The sequence below is a fragment of the Antechinus flavipes genome, chromosome 2 (genome assembly GCF_016432865.1).
Source record: "Antechinus flavipes isolate AdamAnt ecotype Samford, QLD, Australia chromosome 2, AdamAnt_v2, whole genome shotgun sequence".
Lineage (NCBI taxonomy): Eukaryota > Metazoa > Chordata > Mammalia > Dasyuromorphia > Dasyuridae > Antechinus > Antechinus flavipes.
In genome coordinates, this window is record NC_067399.1 from 515,306,395 (window position 1) to 515,319,194 (window position 12,800).

The following is a 12,800-nucleotide window of genomic DNA, read 5'->3' on the forward strand; positions in this document are numbered from 1 at the left end:
CTGAGGACTCTACAAAGAGCTTGGCATAAAACTGTTATCATGCCATGCTTTTACAAGGACCACAAAGGAGACAAAAGGATCTCCAGCAAAGATTTCCAGGAGCTGCACGTAATCAATATTGCCACAGGTGGTTGTAGGCTTGGGCTCTATTTGTCAAAGTTGCCTGCTTAGTTTGGGGGGATACTTTTTGTTTTTCAAGATTGATTTTATTTTACATTCTTTCAAGAACGGGTATCTAAGAACTGTTCAGTTCTGCAAACATATATTGTATCTAGGATATACTGCAACATATCTAACATATATAGGACTGCTTGCCATCTAGGGGAGGGGATAGAGGGAGAGAGGGGAAAAATCGGAACAGAGACGAGTGCAAAGGATAATGTTGTAAAAAAATTACCCTGGCACGGATTCTGTCAATATAAAGTTATTATTAAATAAAATAAAATAAAATATTAAAAAAAATGGGTTCAGCTAGTAAACACACTTTTGACTCTGCAAAGGTAGCATTTTATTTCCTATTCTGAAACATGTCCATCCCAATTCCCCATTAACTGGATATTACAGAAGTTACAGAATGTGAATCTTGGAAGGATACTTTTTATCTAGAGAATTTGTCATACCATTTCAGTAAATACCCTTTCCTACATGTTTAGGACAATTGATTAATTTATATCAACTGATAATCACTGGGGGAAGCACAAGAAGTCCCAATCCCCTTCTCTGAGGACCCTGAGGGGAAAAAAAGCACTAAAGATTCTCTGGGTAATCAATTTGCCAGTGCAGGGGAAGTTGGGGGAATGAGCCTTAGAACATGTGCTATAGGTAGCACTTGAATCCACATCTTTCTTAACTCCAAGACTCTCTATCCATTATACCATGCTGCCTCTCTGTACATCTGTATCTTCTAAATTAGATTATAAGTTTCTTGAATCAAGTTATTTATTACCCTAGAGGCCTTTTCCATTAAAAGATAAAACAAGATATACAACAAGGAAAAGAAATAAAAGCAAAAGCACTAGTAGTATTAGATTATAAGTTTCTTGAGAGTACAGACCAGCTGGATCTAAAAATATTTATTAAAGTAATAATTGAATCAAGTTATTTATTACCCTAGAGGCCTTTTCCATTAAAAGATAAAACAAGATATACAACAAGGAAAAGAAATAAAAGCAAAAGCACTAGTAGTATAACAAGAGTTAGTCAACGTTCCAGATGAGACTAGAATTTGTGTCATATCCCAAGTGCTTGTCACCAGGAATCCTTCTGGCTACATGTGGGAGGAAACAAGTGATATAGTGAAGAACCCAGCTGAAGTCTTCATTTGAAGTCAGGGGTTGCTCAACCATCCAAATATGTGAGGAAACAGTAATTTTTCTTATCCAAACATCAAATCACTCCCTGACCCATGGCTGATGAATGTAGCAGAGTAGAAAGCAACTGTGCTAAGTTTGAGAAGACAGGAAGTCTTGCCCCTTCATTTTGGTTGGCTGGTAAGATCAGAATTTACTGGAATAGAGGACCATAATCCACTTGGGTATACGAAGGAAGCTGGGCACATAGGAGGCCAGCCAGGCCAGTCTGGGAACCTCAGAAAGCACTGATTGCAGGGATAGATAGTCAAAGACAGGACGGCCTGAAACAACAGGAAACCAGGGTTGGAGTTTAAACATTCACTCCCCAACCATAAGCAATCCTGAACCTTGGAATGGAAGGAGGGGGAGATAAAGAAGGAAGGGAGGGATTAAAAAAAATGGTGGGAAAGGAAAATAGGAAGAAAAAAAGCAGAAAATGAAGAAGGAAAGTTTGAGAATATAAGGGCATCTGTTTCTTCTCTCTCCCCCTCCTCCTTGACCTAGACACAATGAAATATGTATGCTGTTAATGAAGCAAAACCAATTGTTTTATAAGGGTTAATAAAACTTTGATTAAAGTAAACACAATATCTTTGTAAATGAAAAAAAATTAAGAAAAAAAGAATATAAGGGCATTTCTCCCTCCACTCCCTTTCTCCCTCACCCCACTCAAGTTTCTCACCATCCACATCTTTAAATCCATATTTTTTAGCTAGATCACAGGATGGAAGAACCCGACCACTCAATTGCAGGATGTTAGGATCTGAGAATAGAAAGCAATCAATTATAGAATGAAGGAGGCAGCCCAATAAGAAAGTATCTTAGAAATTTCAAAAGAATGACTTTTTAGCTCCAGGGCTATCAATGTCTTTATATCCATTCCTTTTAGGGGAGATATACTCTAGTATATGATATTGTGCGATCTGAAAACATTGAATGTACTGTTAATCAAATTAAGTTTATCTACCTAATATAATTCCCAAGGTCTCTAACAAACATCATCAGCCTCCCTCTTGCTTCCAAAGGCAGGAGCAAAATTCTAGCTCTGGCTCAAATTAGTTATACAGATTCCCACCTCCACCCTGACCCCTAATCCCACCAATTACCTGTTGCCAGGGCCACCACACATTTGCCACTCAGTTCTGGGGTTTCCCCACTTGGAAGACGTTCTTTCAGCTTCATGATTGCATGGTCAAAAAATATGAACTATTAATCTAGCAGCAGCATCCCAAGTCGATTTATTAGTGTCATTCTTTTCCACTTCAAGGCCAAATTAAGAGTGAAGAAGAATGTATTCTTCCTTCAGAAATGCTCTTTCTTGCCTTTCCCTCATTCAATGAAATAAGAGTCCCATTATGCTAGTTTCTAAGAGCTATACTGCCTTTCTTCTAGATCAAAGCTTCTTAAACTTTTTCCACTTGTAAGCCTTTTTCACCCAAGATATTTTTACATGACTTCAGGTATATAGGAATATAAACATAGATATACAAATCAAACATTTGCTGACAATAATTATAATTTCGCAACCCTCCCATTCAGTTATGCTGTTGTACTCCACAGTTTGGGAAGTTCTGTTCTAGATCACAGATTTATAACTGAAAAGGATCTTAGTAGTCTTATCTTCCTAACCCTTTTGTGAAGGATAAACTGAGGCTCAGATAGGTAAAACTACTAGCTGAAGGCTACAGTAGTAAGTGTTCTCTGACTTTAAATTCAGCTCTCTTTAAGAATTCATGTGAGATTATAAATCTATGAGAGCAGAGACTATACCTTCTCTAAATTTTGTACCCTTCTATAGCCTTACCACAGTGCTCTGTACACACAAGCTTTAATAAATGCATGTTTGAATGGAAGTTGAATTGGTCTATCTTGAAGCTGAATCTAGCAGTGCCCCATGGGTTCTGCGCCTATGTATTAGGTGGAAAGATGACCACCCTCATGCCCTTTTCTTGCTGACCTTACGGGCTATGGGGTCCGGGTCCTCTTCTTTGTTCAGATGTTCCATCACTAGCTCTGTCTTCACCATACCAGGCCAGAGAGACACATAGGCAATACCGTGGCGTCTTAGTTCCTGGGCACAATCCGTGGCCAACCTATCACACTATGAAGGAAAGAGGATATAAATGAAAGTCATGATCCCCTATCTTCATTTCACTACTGTTTTTCCAGCTTTATCTCTAAGTGATCCTGTCCCCAACTTCAGAGCCTTCCCTCTCAATAAAAATGCCTCTCCTACCCAGATACCCCCAAATGATATCCTTTTCCTAAGGAAATTCCTATTTCTTAAGCATAGCATAGCACTAGCTTAACTGCAGGAAAGAAAAAAAACTGGGGCATGGGGTTTTTTGTTTCCTGAAAAGTCCAAAAGGGAAGGTTAGTATATGAGAGGATAGAGCTATTCTTTCCAACATAATCTGGAAAAAGATGAAGATAATGAACCATAGTGGCCTAAGCATCCTTTCCCCAAATTCTATTAAGCTTTATTCTCCACCTTCCCAGTCATCAGGACCTCACCGCTGCTTTGCCCACACCGTAGGCTACATTGAAGATATACTGCAGCCCACCGAGCGAGGAGATGACCACGATGAGCCCTCGTCCTGCAGGCACCATTAGGCGGGCTCCATAGACTGAGCACAAATAGTGGCCTCTGAAGGGGAGAGGAAGTGAAGTACAGATGGTGACAGCACCTAATTACATGCTACACAGAGCAGACAGACAAGTGCCTAACCTTGGGGGAATCAAGCACTTCTTATCATTTCTCACTTTTTTTGGTGGGGCCTTCTAGAGGATATTTTATTAATCTCATCTTCAAATAAGCTTGCCTAGACCCAGGACTTCTTAAAACTTTTTCTGCTTGTGATCCTGAGAAATTTTTACATGACTGAGTTATATAAGTATATAAAATAGATATTGGAAAAAAAAATCAAACATTTACAGATACTCATAATTTCACAACCCTCACATTTAGTTATAAGATCCCTTATGGGGTTACAACCCACAATTTAATAAACTGGGCCCTAGAGGGTACTTTATTAACCTCATCTTCAAAGAAGTTTGCCTAGAGAACTTAGACTTCTGTTCTCAAAGACCTCCAGAAAAAGAAGCCAAATTGCTGCCCTTGGTCTCTGATCTTATCAGACCTCGTTTCTTACTCTCAGGATATTCTTACTTATATGGAACCTGTATCTCTTTTTATTATACTTCTAATTCATTTTTTTGGTTCTAATTAGACACAAGAAATATTACTGTTAAGTATAGTAATAATAATTCATAGGTAAAAATACCTATGATTTAAAAAATACTTTAAATATATTCTTATTTAAACCTTAAGATAAGTGAGATAAGTGTTTTAAGCCTTATAATTCCCATTTCACTCAAAAAGGTAACTGAAAATTCAGAAAGGTGACAAGGTACTAAGACAAAAGCATTATGACTTGAATTCATGTCTTCCTTTCTGCAAGTCCCATAGTCAATCCACAATATCATAATGTCTTTCAGTAAAGTGGAAAATAGACATAATTTGTCCATTTAATATATCCAGAATAAGCTTGAAATGCTATGGTGTTCACCTCAAATTTCTGATGTGCACTTTCCTCAATCCAAATTCTGTATGCTACTAAAACTGAACAGAGTATGTTTAAATGATGGAGGGAAAGACATAACTTCAGTGTAATTCTCAAATGAGAGATGTGATAAATTTCTATAATATTGTACTCTCTACAAGTAAAAAAGCAAACCTCAAAACCATAGCTAGCAAGTAGACTGGAGGGGAGATAGGTATTTTCTTGACCTTACTGACTTGGGTGAGCTTTCTAGAAGGGTGTTAATAAAGGCAAGTGGAGAAAAGGCTGAAGGCTCTCTCAGAAGGATAAAAGGCACATTGAAGAACAGGTGAGGTTATCTGGTGGGCTTTTCAGTGGTGAGGGCAATGAGAACTGAAGGGAGAAGACAAAGATAAGGGAACGTAAGCAGAAGAGGAGGAAATAACAGAATGGGTAAAATTCTAAATTACCAGACTTACTGAAAAGGTCCTTTATTGGTTGAATTAGGAAGGGTCATACTCACCGGAGTCCCACATTATTGATGTCATCCCATATAGAGGCTGGGCACTCCCAGAATGGTTTCTTCATATGGGAAATGAGGGCCTGAAAAGAATGAAGAATGAAATGAGAAGTGGGAAAGGTAGGTGATGGGGGAGGTGGTGGTACATATATGAGAGGTCAAACTTGAAAAGTGGAAGAGTTTATAAGAGTATATAAGATAGGGGCTGATAGAGTTTAAGAGTCAATTAGAAGAGTCGAGCATGGAGTTAGAATTTTTTTTTTAAAGGAGTGGAACAAACAGTAGGACAAGGAATCAAAAGAACAGGGGTGAAGATAAGATGCTACCTTGACCCCAGCATAAGCATTGTTGACCAATACATCCAATCTTCCATTTTGTTCTCTATCCACCCTTTCAAACAGGCTCCGAACTTCATCTTCCTGACTTGAGTCACAAACCACAGGTAGGCATCGACCCCCTCGGGATTGTGCCTGGGGTAAAATGGATACAAGAATCCCACATATCAGAAACCTCTTTGCCCCAGCATGATATTTAGGTACAAATGACACCAGGTCCCTCCTTCTTCCTTACTCAACTGACTTGGGAGTCTAGCAGATCTGGGTGAATGGAGTAAGGTTACCCCCAGGTGTTCATACAAGAAATTGCAGGTACAAAGAAAGAATTCCTGAGAATTCTTAGGTTTCTTGAAGGGTAGGTACAATGAATTAATTGTATGGCTTACAGCTACAACTGCAATTATAGTTGCAATCTCATAGACACAGGGAATCTGACTTTACATTTGTACACTTTGATTCCCCATGACAAAGCAGTAGCAAAAAATCTTTGAGAACCACTGCTCAAGGATCAACTAGAAACTCATTTGTTATTTTTTTTAATTTAAATTTTATTTTATTTAATAATAACTTTGTATTGACAGAATCCATGCCAGGGTAATTTTTTTTACAACATTATCCCTTGCACTCGCTTATGTTTCGTTTTTTCCCCTCCCTACCTCCACATCCCCCCCCCCAAGATGGCAAGCAGTCCTATATATGTTAAGTATGTTGCAGTATATCCTAGATATAATACATATTTGCAGAACCAAACAGTTCTCCTATTGCACAGGGAGAATTGGATTCAGAAGGTAAAAATAACTCGGGAAGAAAATCAAAAATGCAAATAGTTCACATTCGTTTCCCATTGTTCCTTCTCTGGGTGTAGCTGTCTCTGTCCATCATTTATCCATTGAAACTCAGTTAGGTCTCTTTGTCATAGAAATCCACTTCCATCAGAATACTCCTCATACAATATCGTTGTCGAAGTGTATAATGATCTCCTGGTTCTGCTCATCTCACTTAGCATCAGTCCATGTAGGTCTCTCCAAGCCTCTCTGTATTCATCATGCTGGTCATTCCTTACAGAGCAATAATATTCCATAACATTCATATACCACAATTTACCCAGCCATTCTCCAATTGATGGGCATCCATTCATTTTCCAGTTTCTAGCCACTACAAACAGGGCTGCTACAAACATTTTGGCACATACAGGTCCCTTTCCCTTCTTTAGCCCCTCTTTGGGATATAAGCCCAATAGAAACACTGCTGGCTCAAAGGGTATGCACAGTTTGATAACTTTTTGGGCATAATTCCAGATTGCTCTCCAGAATGGTTGGATTCGTTCACAACTCCACCAACAATGCATCAGTGTCCCAGTTTTCCCGCATCCCCTCCAACATTCATCATTATTTTTTCCTGTCATCTTAGTCAATTTGACAGGTGTGTAGTGATATCTCAGAGTTGTCTTAATTTGCATTTCTCTGATCAATAGTGATTTGGAACACTCTTTCATGTGAGTGGTAATAGTTTCAATTTCATCATCTGAAAATTGTCTGTTCATATCCTTTGACCATTTATCAATTGGAGAATGGCTTGATTTTTTTATAAATTTGAGTCAGTTCTCTATATATTTTGGAAATGATGCCTTTATCAGAACCTTTAATTGTAAAGACGTTTTCCCAGTTTGTTGCTTCCCTACTAATCTTGTTTGCATTCGTTCTGTTTGTACAAAGGCTTTTTAATTTGATATAATCAAAATTTTCAATTTTGTGATCAGTAATGGTCTCTAGTTCATCTTTGGTTACAAATTTCTTTCTCCTCCACAAGTCTGAGAGATAAACTATCCTATGTTCCTCTAATTTATTTATAATCTCGTTCTTTATGCCTAGGTCATGGACCTATTTTGATCTTATCTTGGTATATGGTGTTAAGTGTGGGTCCTTGCCTAATTTCTGCCATACTAATTTCCAGTTATCCCAGGGAAACTCATTTGTTATTTAAATCTCTTTACAACCTGGTATCCTCTTATCTTTCCAATTTTATGACCTATCACCTTCCATGCATTTTGCAGTCCCAACCAAACTGAATTTGCTATTCCTAACATGATATATCACTGTTTTCTGGCTGTAACAATTCTTTTGCAGTTTTCATTGATTTCTTGAGTTGAATTTGTCTAGCCCTCCCCCCTCCATCATAGTTTTCAGGGACAACACCCCCATCATGTTTCTTAAATTACATTTCCCTGATCTATTTTGCAAATCAGTTATTTTTTACATTAGATAAATGATATTTTTCTATTCCTTGCTATCTTGGATGAAATCGCTCGTTTCTGTTTAATCTAATTTTCAAGGAGCTTATTACTTGGATGATTTACCACTCTCCTAAACTATTTGTTTTCTATACAATTTTTTCAAGAGCTTTAAATTTTTAAACTTCTTGTTTAATGTTTTATAGGCATTTATATGTAATTCTTATAGAAAATCCATTTTGTCTTAGTTTCGCTCTTCTTTTTGAAGATCTCTAAATTTGTGATAAATTATATTTTTATTATGTTTTAAGATTATATCTGTAAATATATAATATTTAAATTATATTTTCTTTGATTTACTCAAGAAACTCAGTTTTAGTTCCTGGATGAGCTTTTTGCCAAAGCCAGGTCCTGAACCCAGCTGCACATTAGAGTGATATGGCTGGCCTGGAGTTATATATGGTCCTGTGCTGGTTTCCATCTCCTGAGTCAGGACTCTCTGAATCCTGAAGGTTCCAAGCACTTGAGCTTCTAGATTCTAAGGACAGAGTATGTGAGAAATTTCAAGCTGTAAGGGGAAGGTTGAAGTCTGAGGACTGCCACAGTACATGGGTGATTGCTCACTGAATTTCAGTTCCTTGGGGCTTTGTGGATCACTCTGAATTCTTGATTGTTAGAATCCTTACAAGATGTTAAGTCACTAGAATTGATAGAAACAATGCTTATGTTTACATCTTTGAGAGTTTACACATTAGCTCACACATTAGTTCACAAGTTTGGGAGATTCACAAGTCAGGATTCAGTAAGAGATTCACAAATTTATACCTCTCACAATCCCACTTTCAGAGGAGGAGTCAACCTTTGAGTTTACATCTCTAAAAGAGCATAAAAGGAGCTGAGTCAGTGGAGTCAGGGAGTTGAGGAGATTGAGAAGCTAGAGATTGAAGTCTGGCAGAACTGGGGATTCGAAAGAGGAGAGGCTAAAGCTGGCAGAGGCAGAGGAAAAAGCAAAGGACTAGCAAGAAGAGCTAATCTTGGAACCAAGGAAACTAACCCGGCTATTTTGGAAGAGACAATAAAGGACTGTACTTAAATCCCTGGCTGCATTTGGGGTGGTTATTGATCTGAACTGAAACTAAGGCTGCCTCCAGAAAACCTCCCCAAGAAACCTACTCCCAGAGAGAACCATTATAATTTAGAAAAGAAGAGAATACTACACTTGATGAAACCTTCTATTCTTGCCGTCTATGGAGACAGAGCTTTGCAAGTCTATATTTGATCTATCTATGGTCCCACTGGGAAGCTCATAGCAGGACCTTTTATGCTTTGGGGCTTCAAACTGATTTCCTGTACAACTTCAGGATTTTGCTGGAATAAGTAAGTGGGACTGGGCAGTCTGCTTCCAATGCCAGCAGTCATCTTGGCTTGAAGAATGAGATACTATCTCATTTGGGGAACCCATCAGCTCTCATGGGTTGATTATCTTTATAAAAATGTTTCTCAAGATCTATTTAATTTAGCCTGAATCTCCTGACCACCAGTTTGACACCACAGAAGTCATTATCTATTTCTTCAAATCTTCCTCTCTTCCACACTTTTCTATTTTCTATCCACACAATTCTATGATTGTTCCTAAACAATCAACTATTCTCTGTTGAGGATACTATTAACCTCCTACTTATCCAGACTTGTGACCTTGATGTTATCTGAGATGTCTCACTCACTTCCTTTTATATCTAACCTGTTACCAAGTATTCTTATTGACCTTCACAATATTTTTCACTATGTTCCCTTCTCTACAACCAACCACCAACTTAGTGCAGATCCTTATCACATAAAGCCAGCATTATTTTAATAGCTTACTGGTTAGTATCTCTGCCTCGGTTTTCTTTCCACTTTAGTTCACCATTCACTCAGCTGCCAGTCATCTTCCTAAAGTAGAGGTCTGACTATGTCGTCTTTTTTTTTTTTGACTGAGACAATTGGGGTTAAGTGACTTGCCCACTCACACAGCTAGGAAGTGTTAAGTGTCTGAGGCCAAATTTGAACTCAGGTCCTCCTGACTTCAGGCTGGTGCTCTATCCACTGCACTACCGAGCTGTCCCCTAACTATGTCTTTCTAATTCAATAAACTCCAGTGATTCCCATTATCTCATGACCAAATATAAAATCCTCTATGAGTTTTAAAGCTCCTAATAAACTGTACTGTTTCTACCTTTTTAGTCTTCTTATGCTTTATTTCACTCCACAATCCAATGACATAATACGAATGCTATGGAATACTATTGTTCTGTAAGAAACAACCAGCAGGATGATTTCAGAGAGGCCTGGAGAGACTTAGATGAACTGATGCTGAGTGAAGTGAGCAGAACTAGATCATTATACATGGCAACAAGACTATAAGACGATCAATTCTGATGGACATGGCTCTCTTCAACAATTAAATGATTCAAACCAGTTCCACTTATGCAGTGAAGAGAGCCATTTACACTCAGAGAGAGAACTGTGGGAACTGCGTGGAACACAACATAGCATTCTCACTCTTTCTGTTGTTATTTGTTTACATTTTGTTTTTTTTTCCTTCTTGATCTGATTTTTCTTGTGCAACAAGATAACTATAAATATGTACACATATATTGGCTCTAACATGTATTTCAACATATTTAACATGTATTGGACTACCTGCCAGCTGGGGAGGAGGTGGGGGGAAGGAGAGGAAAATTGGGACAAAAGATTTTGCAAGGGTCAATGTTGGAAAAATTACCCATGCATATGCTTTGTAAATAAAAAGCTTTAATAAAGAAAAATAAAGAAAAGAAAAAAAACCACAATCCAATGACATAGACTTTTTTGTTGCTTTTCACATATGGTATTTAATCTCTGACTGCTTTTTCAGTTAGCTTTTTTTATCTTGCAATGCTCTCTCCTCCTCTACTGAAATCCCACCTTCTGCAAGAAACCTCTCCTGGTCTCCCATATTGCTGATGCCTTTGCTTTGAGATTAATCCCCATTTACATTGTGTATATCTTGTATAGGCATGTATTTTGTGCATTGTCTTCCCCCCATTAGCAGGTGGACTCCTTGAGGCTAGGGACTGTTTCTGCCTTTCTTTGTATCTATAGCACTTAGCATGATTCCTAGCACAGAATAAATGTCTGTTGACTCCAATCTATCCTCAATTCAGCACCAGTAGATTTTCCTAAAGAGAATGTCTAGCAGTGTCATCCTCTCCTGCCCACTAAGTATACTCCATTAGCTCCCTGTTATATTTAGGATCAAAAATAAAGCATTCTAGTATTATCTAGGATCATAGTGGCTTGGGCCTGCCCAAATCAAGATTCATTATGCTTTAAAGGAAACTAGAGTATTTCAGGAATGGAAGAAAAGAACTTTCAACAACCAAGAGCTATGAATTACCTCTTTAACCACAGGTACTCTAAAATCTGAGCACACTTTGCCATAGACACTATTATATGTTTTTGTGGGAAAATGTCACAGACATGGGGGAAAAGGGGATTTGTAAGTTTTTGTATCAAGTGTTGTTATTGGGACACTTTATTAAAGTTCTAGAAGCTATTTAAGGCTACTTGAATCCCCATTCTCAGCTGATAATTGAGGACGGGAAGAAATAGGGAAGCATGTCAATAGCATTAGACTCTCCACCCCATACACACTCCTAGTAATAGATACTCCCCGAACCCTAAGAGGAAGATGTACCCTTGCTGTGGGATCCAAGACTTATCTGTGAGAGTGATAGTTGGGATAAAGATCCTAAGGATTTATATGGCTTCCGTGCCTGCTGTTGCCCCCTAAGAATGCAAAGTACTTGAGGGCCGGCTCCATTTTGCTTTTTCACTTTAATTCTCCTTTGCCAAGTATCTGCTTGTTTGATTGAACGGCATTTTAGAAAGTGAGTTTAAGCTTTCGATGCAAAAGGTGGTAAGCGCTCACCTCCTGAGCAGCAGCCTGCAGGGTGTCCTGATTTCGGCCGGTGATGTAGACAGTGGCTCCTGCCTCGCAGAGCTGCAAGGCAATGCCCCGGCCGATGCCCCTGGAGGCTCCAGTGACCACGCACACTTGACCCTGCAAGGGGCCTAACATGGTAATGGAGGTTTACCTGCGGAAGTAAAGCAATGGAATGCACCGACAGCTGCAGACGCGACAGGGAAAATAAACCGGGAAGGGCACTAGGGTAAAGGCAAGGCTGGGAGGCCACGGGGGTGGACAGAGGGACCTGAGGTCGAAAGGTTGAGCACACTTTCTCCCAGGGCCCAAGGCTCACGCACAGGGGGTACCAGACTCGCTCTCCGCGGCCGGGCTACTCACAGCTCCGAGCTACCCGGAACCCACCATCCAACGGAGGCGATGCGGCCAAAGACTGCCTCAGGCCAAAGCCCCTGGGAGGGAAGAGCTGGCCGCCCCGGCCAGAACCGCCGCCGGAGCCGAAGGCTGAGGCCCAGAGGAGGAGGGGGGAGGGGTCCTCGTGCCCAGATGGAAGGGCGCGGGCCTCGGATGGACCGCGTTGCAGAACACCGAAGCCCCGGACTGCGAAGGCGGGGCTCAGCCGTGGAAACTGCCTGTCTGTAATCAAAGCACGCAGCCTCAGCACCCCAAGGTGTGTGGGAGGTAAAGAGTGGGGTACCTCAAGCCCAAACAGACGAAGAGCCTAGGCGTCTTTAGCTGGGCTGCCCAACACTGAATCCAGTCCGAGAAAGTAGCATGCGGGGGCGAGGCTCATCCGAGACTATATCAGCACGCCTCCTGCTGCGCGCGCAGCCACTGTCCCGTGCGTACCCACTCGAGCGCCTGCGGAGGAATCT

The 12,800-nt window shown here is 39.9% G+C and overlaps 1 protein-coding gene across 4 annotated transcripts; it reads right to left on the reverse strand.

Annotated features, from left to right (window-relative positions):
• Positions 1-484: 484 nt before the first annotated feature.
• Positions 485-12,795, reverse strand: DHRS1 (dehydrogenase/reductase 1). 4 transcript variants are annotated; one of them, XM_051980553.1, is made up of 9 exons: positions 12,623-12,795; positions 11,932-12,097; positions 5,741-5,884; positions 5,418-5,497; positions 3,867-3,999; positions 3,310-3,453; positions 2,459-2,528; positions 2,035-2,115; positions 485-1,633 (listed from the first exon to the last, which is right to left on the reverse strand). In XM_051980553.1, the coding sequence occupies exons 2-9, from the start codon at positions 12,079-12,081 to the stop codon at positions 1,497-1,499; spliced, it is 939 nt and encodes a 312-aa protein (XP_051836513.1). In that variant the 5' UTR covers positions 12,082-12,097; positions 12,623-12,795; the 3' UTR covers positions 485-1,496. The 4 variants fall into 4 exon arrangements, with proteins under 4 accessions (XP_051836513.1, XP_051836511.1, XP_051836510.1 ...); XM_051980551.1 differs by having other exon boundaries at positions 12,331-12,795; XM_051980550.1 differs by having other exon boundaries at positions 12,307-12,795.
• Between the last annotated feature and the right edge of the window lie 5 nt (positions 12,796-12,800).

Coding starts and splice junctions, on each gene's coding strand:
- DHRS1 (XM_051980553.1), bottom strand. CDS start 12,081: ATGTTAGGCCCCTTGCAGGGTCAAGTGTGCGTGGTCACTGGAGCCTCC. Junction 2,529..3,309: donor CGGACCCCATAGCCCGTAAG/GTCAGCAAGAAA, acceptor GCAATCATGAAG/CTGAAAGAACGTCTTCCAAG. Junction 1,634..2,034: donor TGGATTTAAAGATGTGGATG/GTGAGAAACTTG, acceptor CTGTTGTTTCAG/GCCGTCCTGTCTTTGACTAT.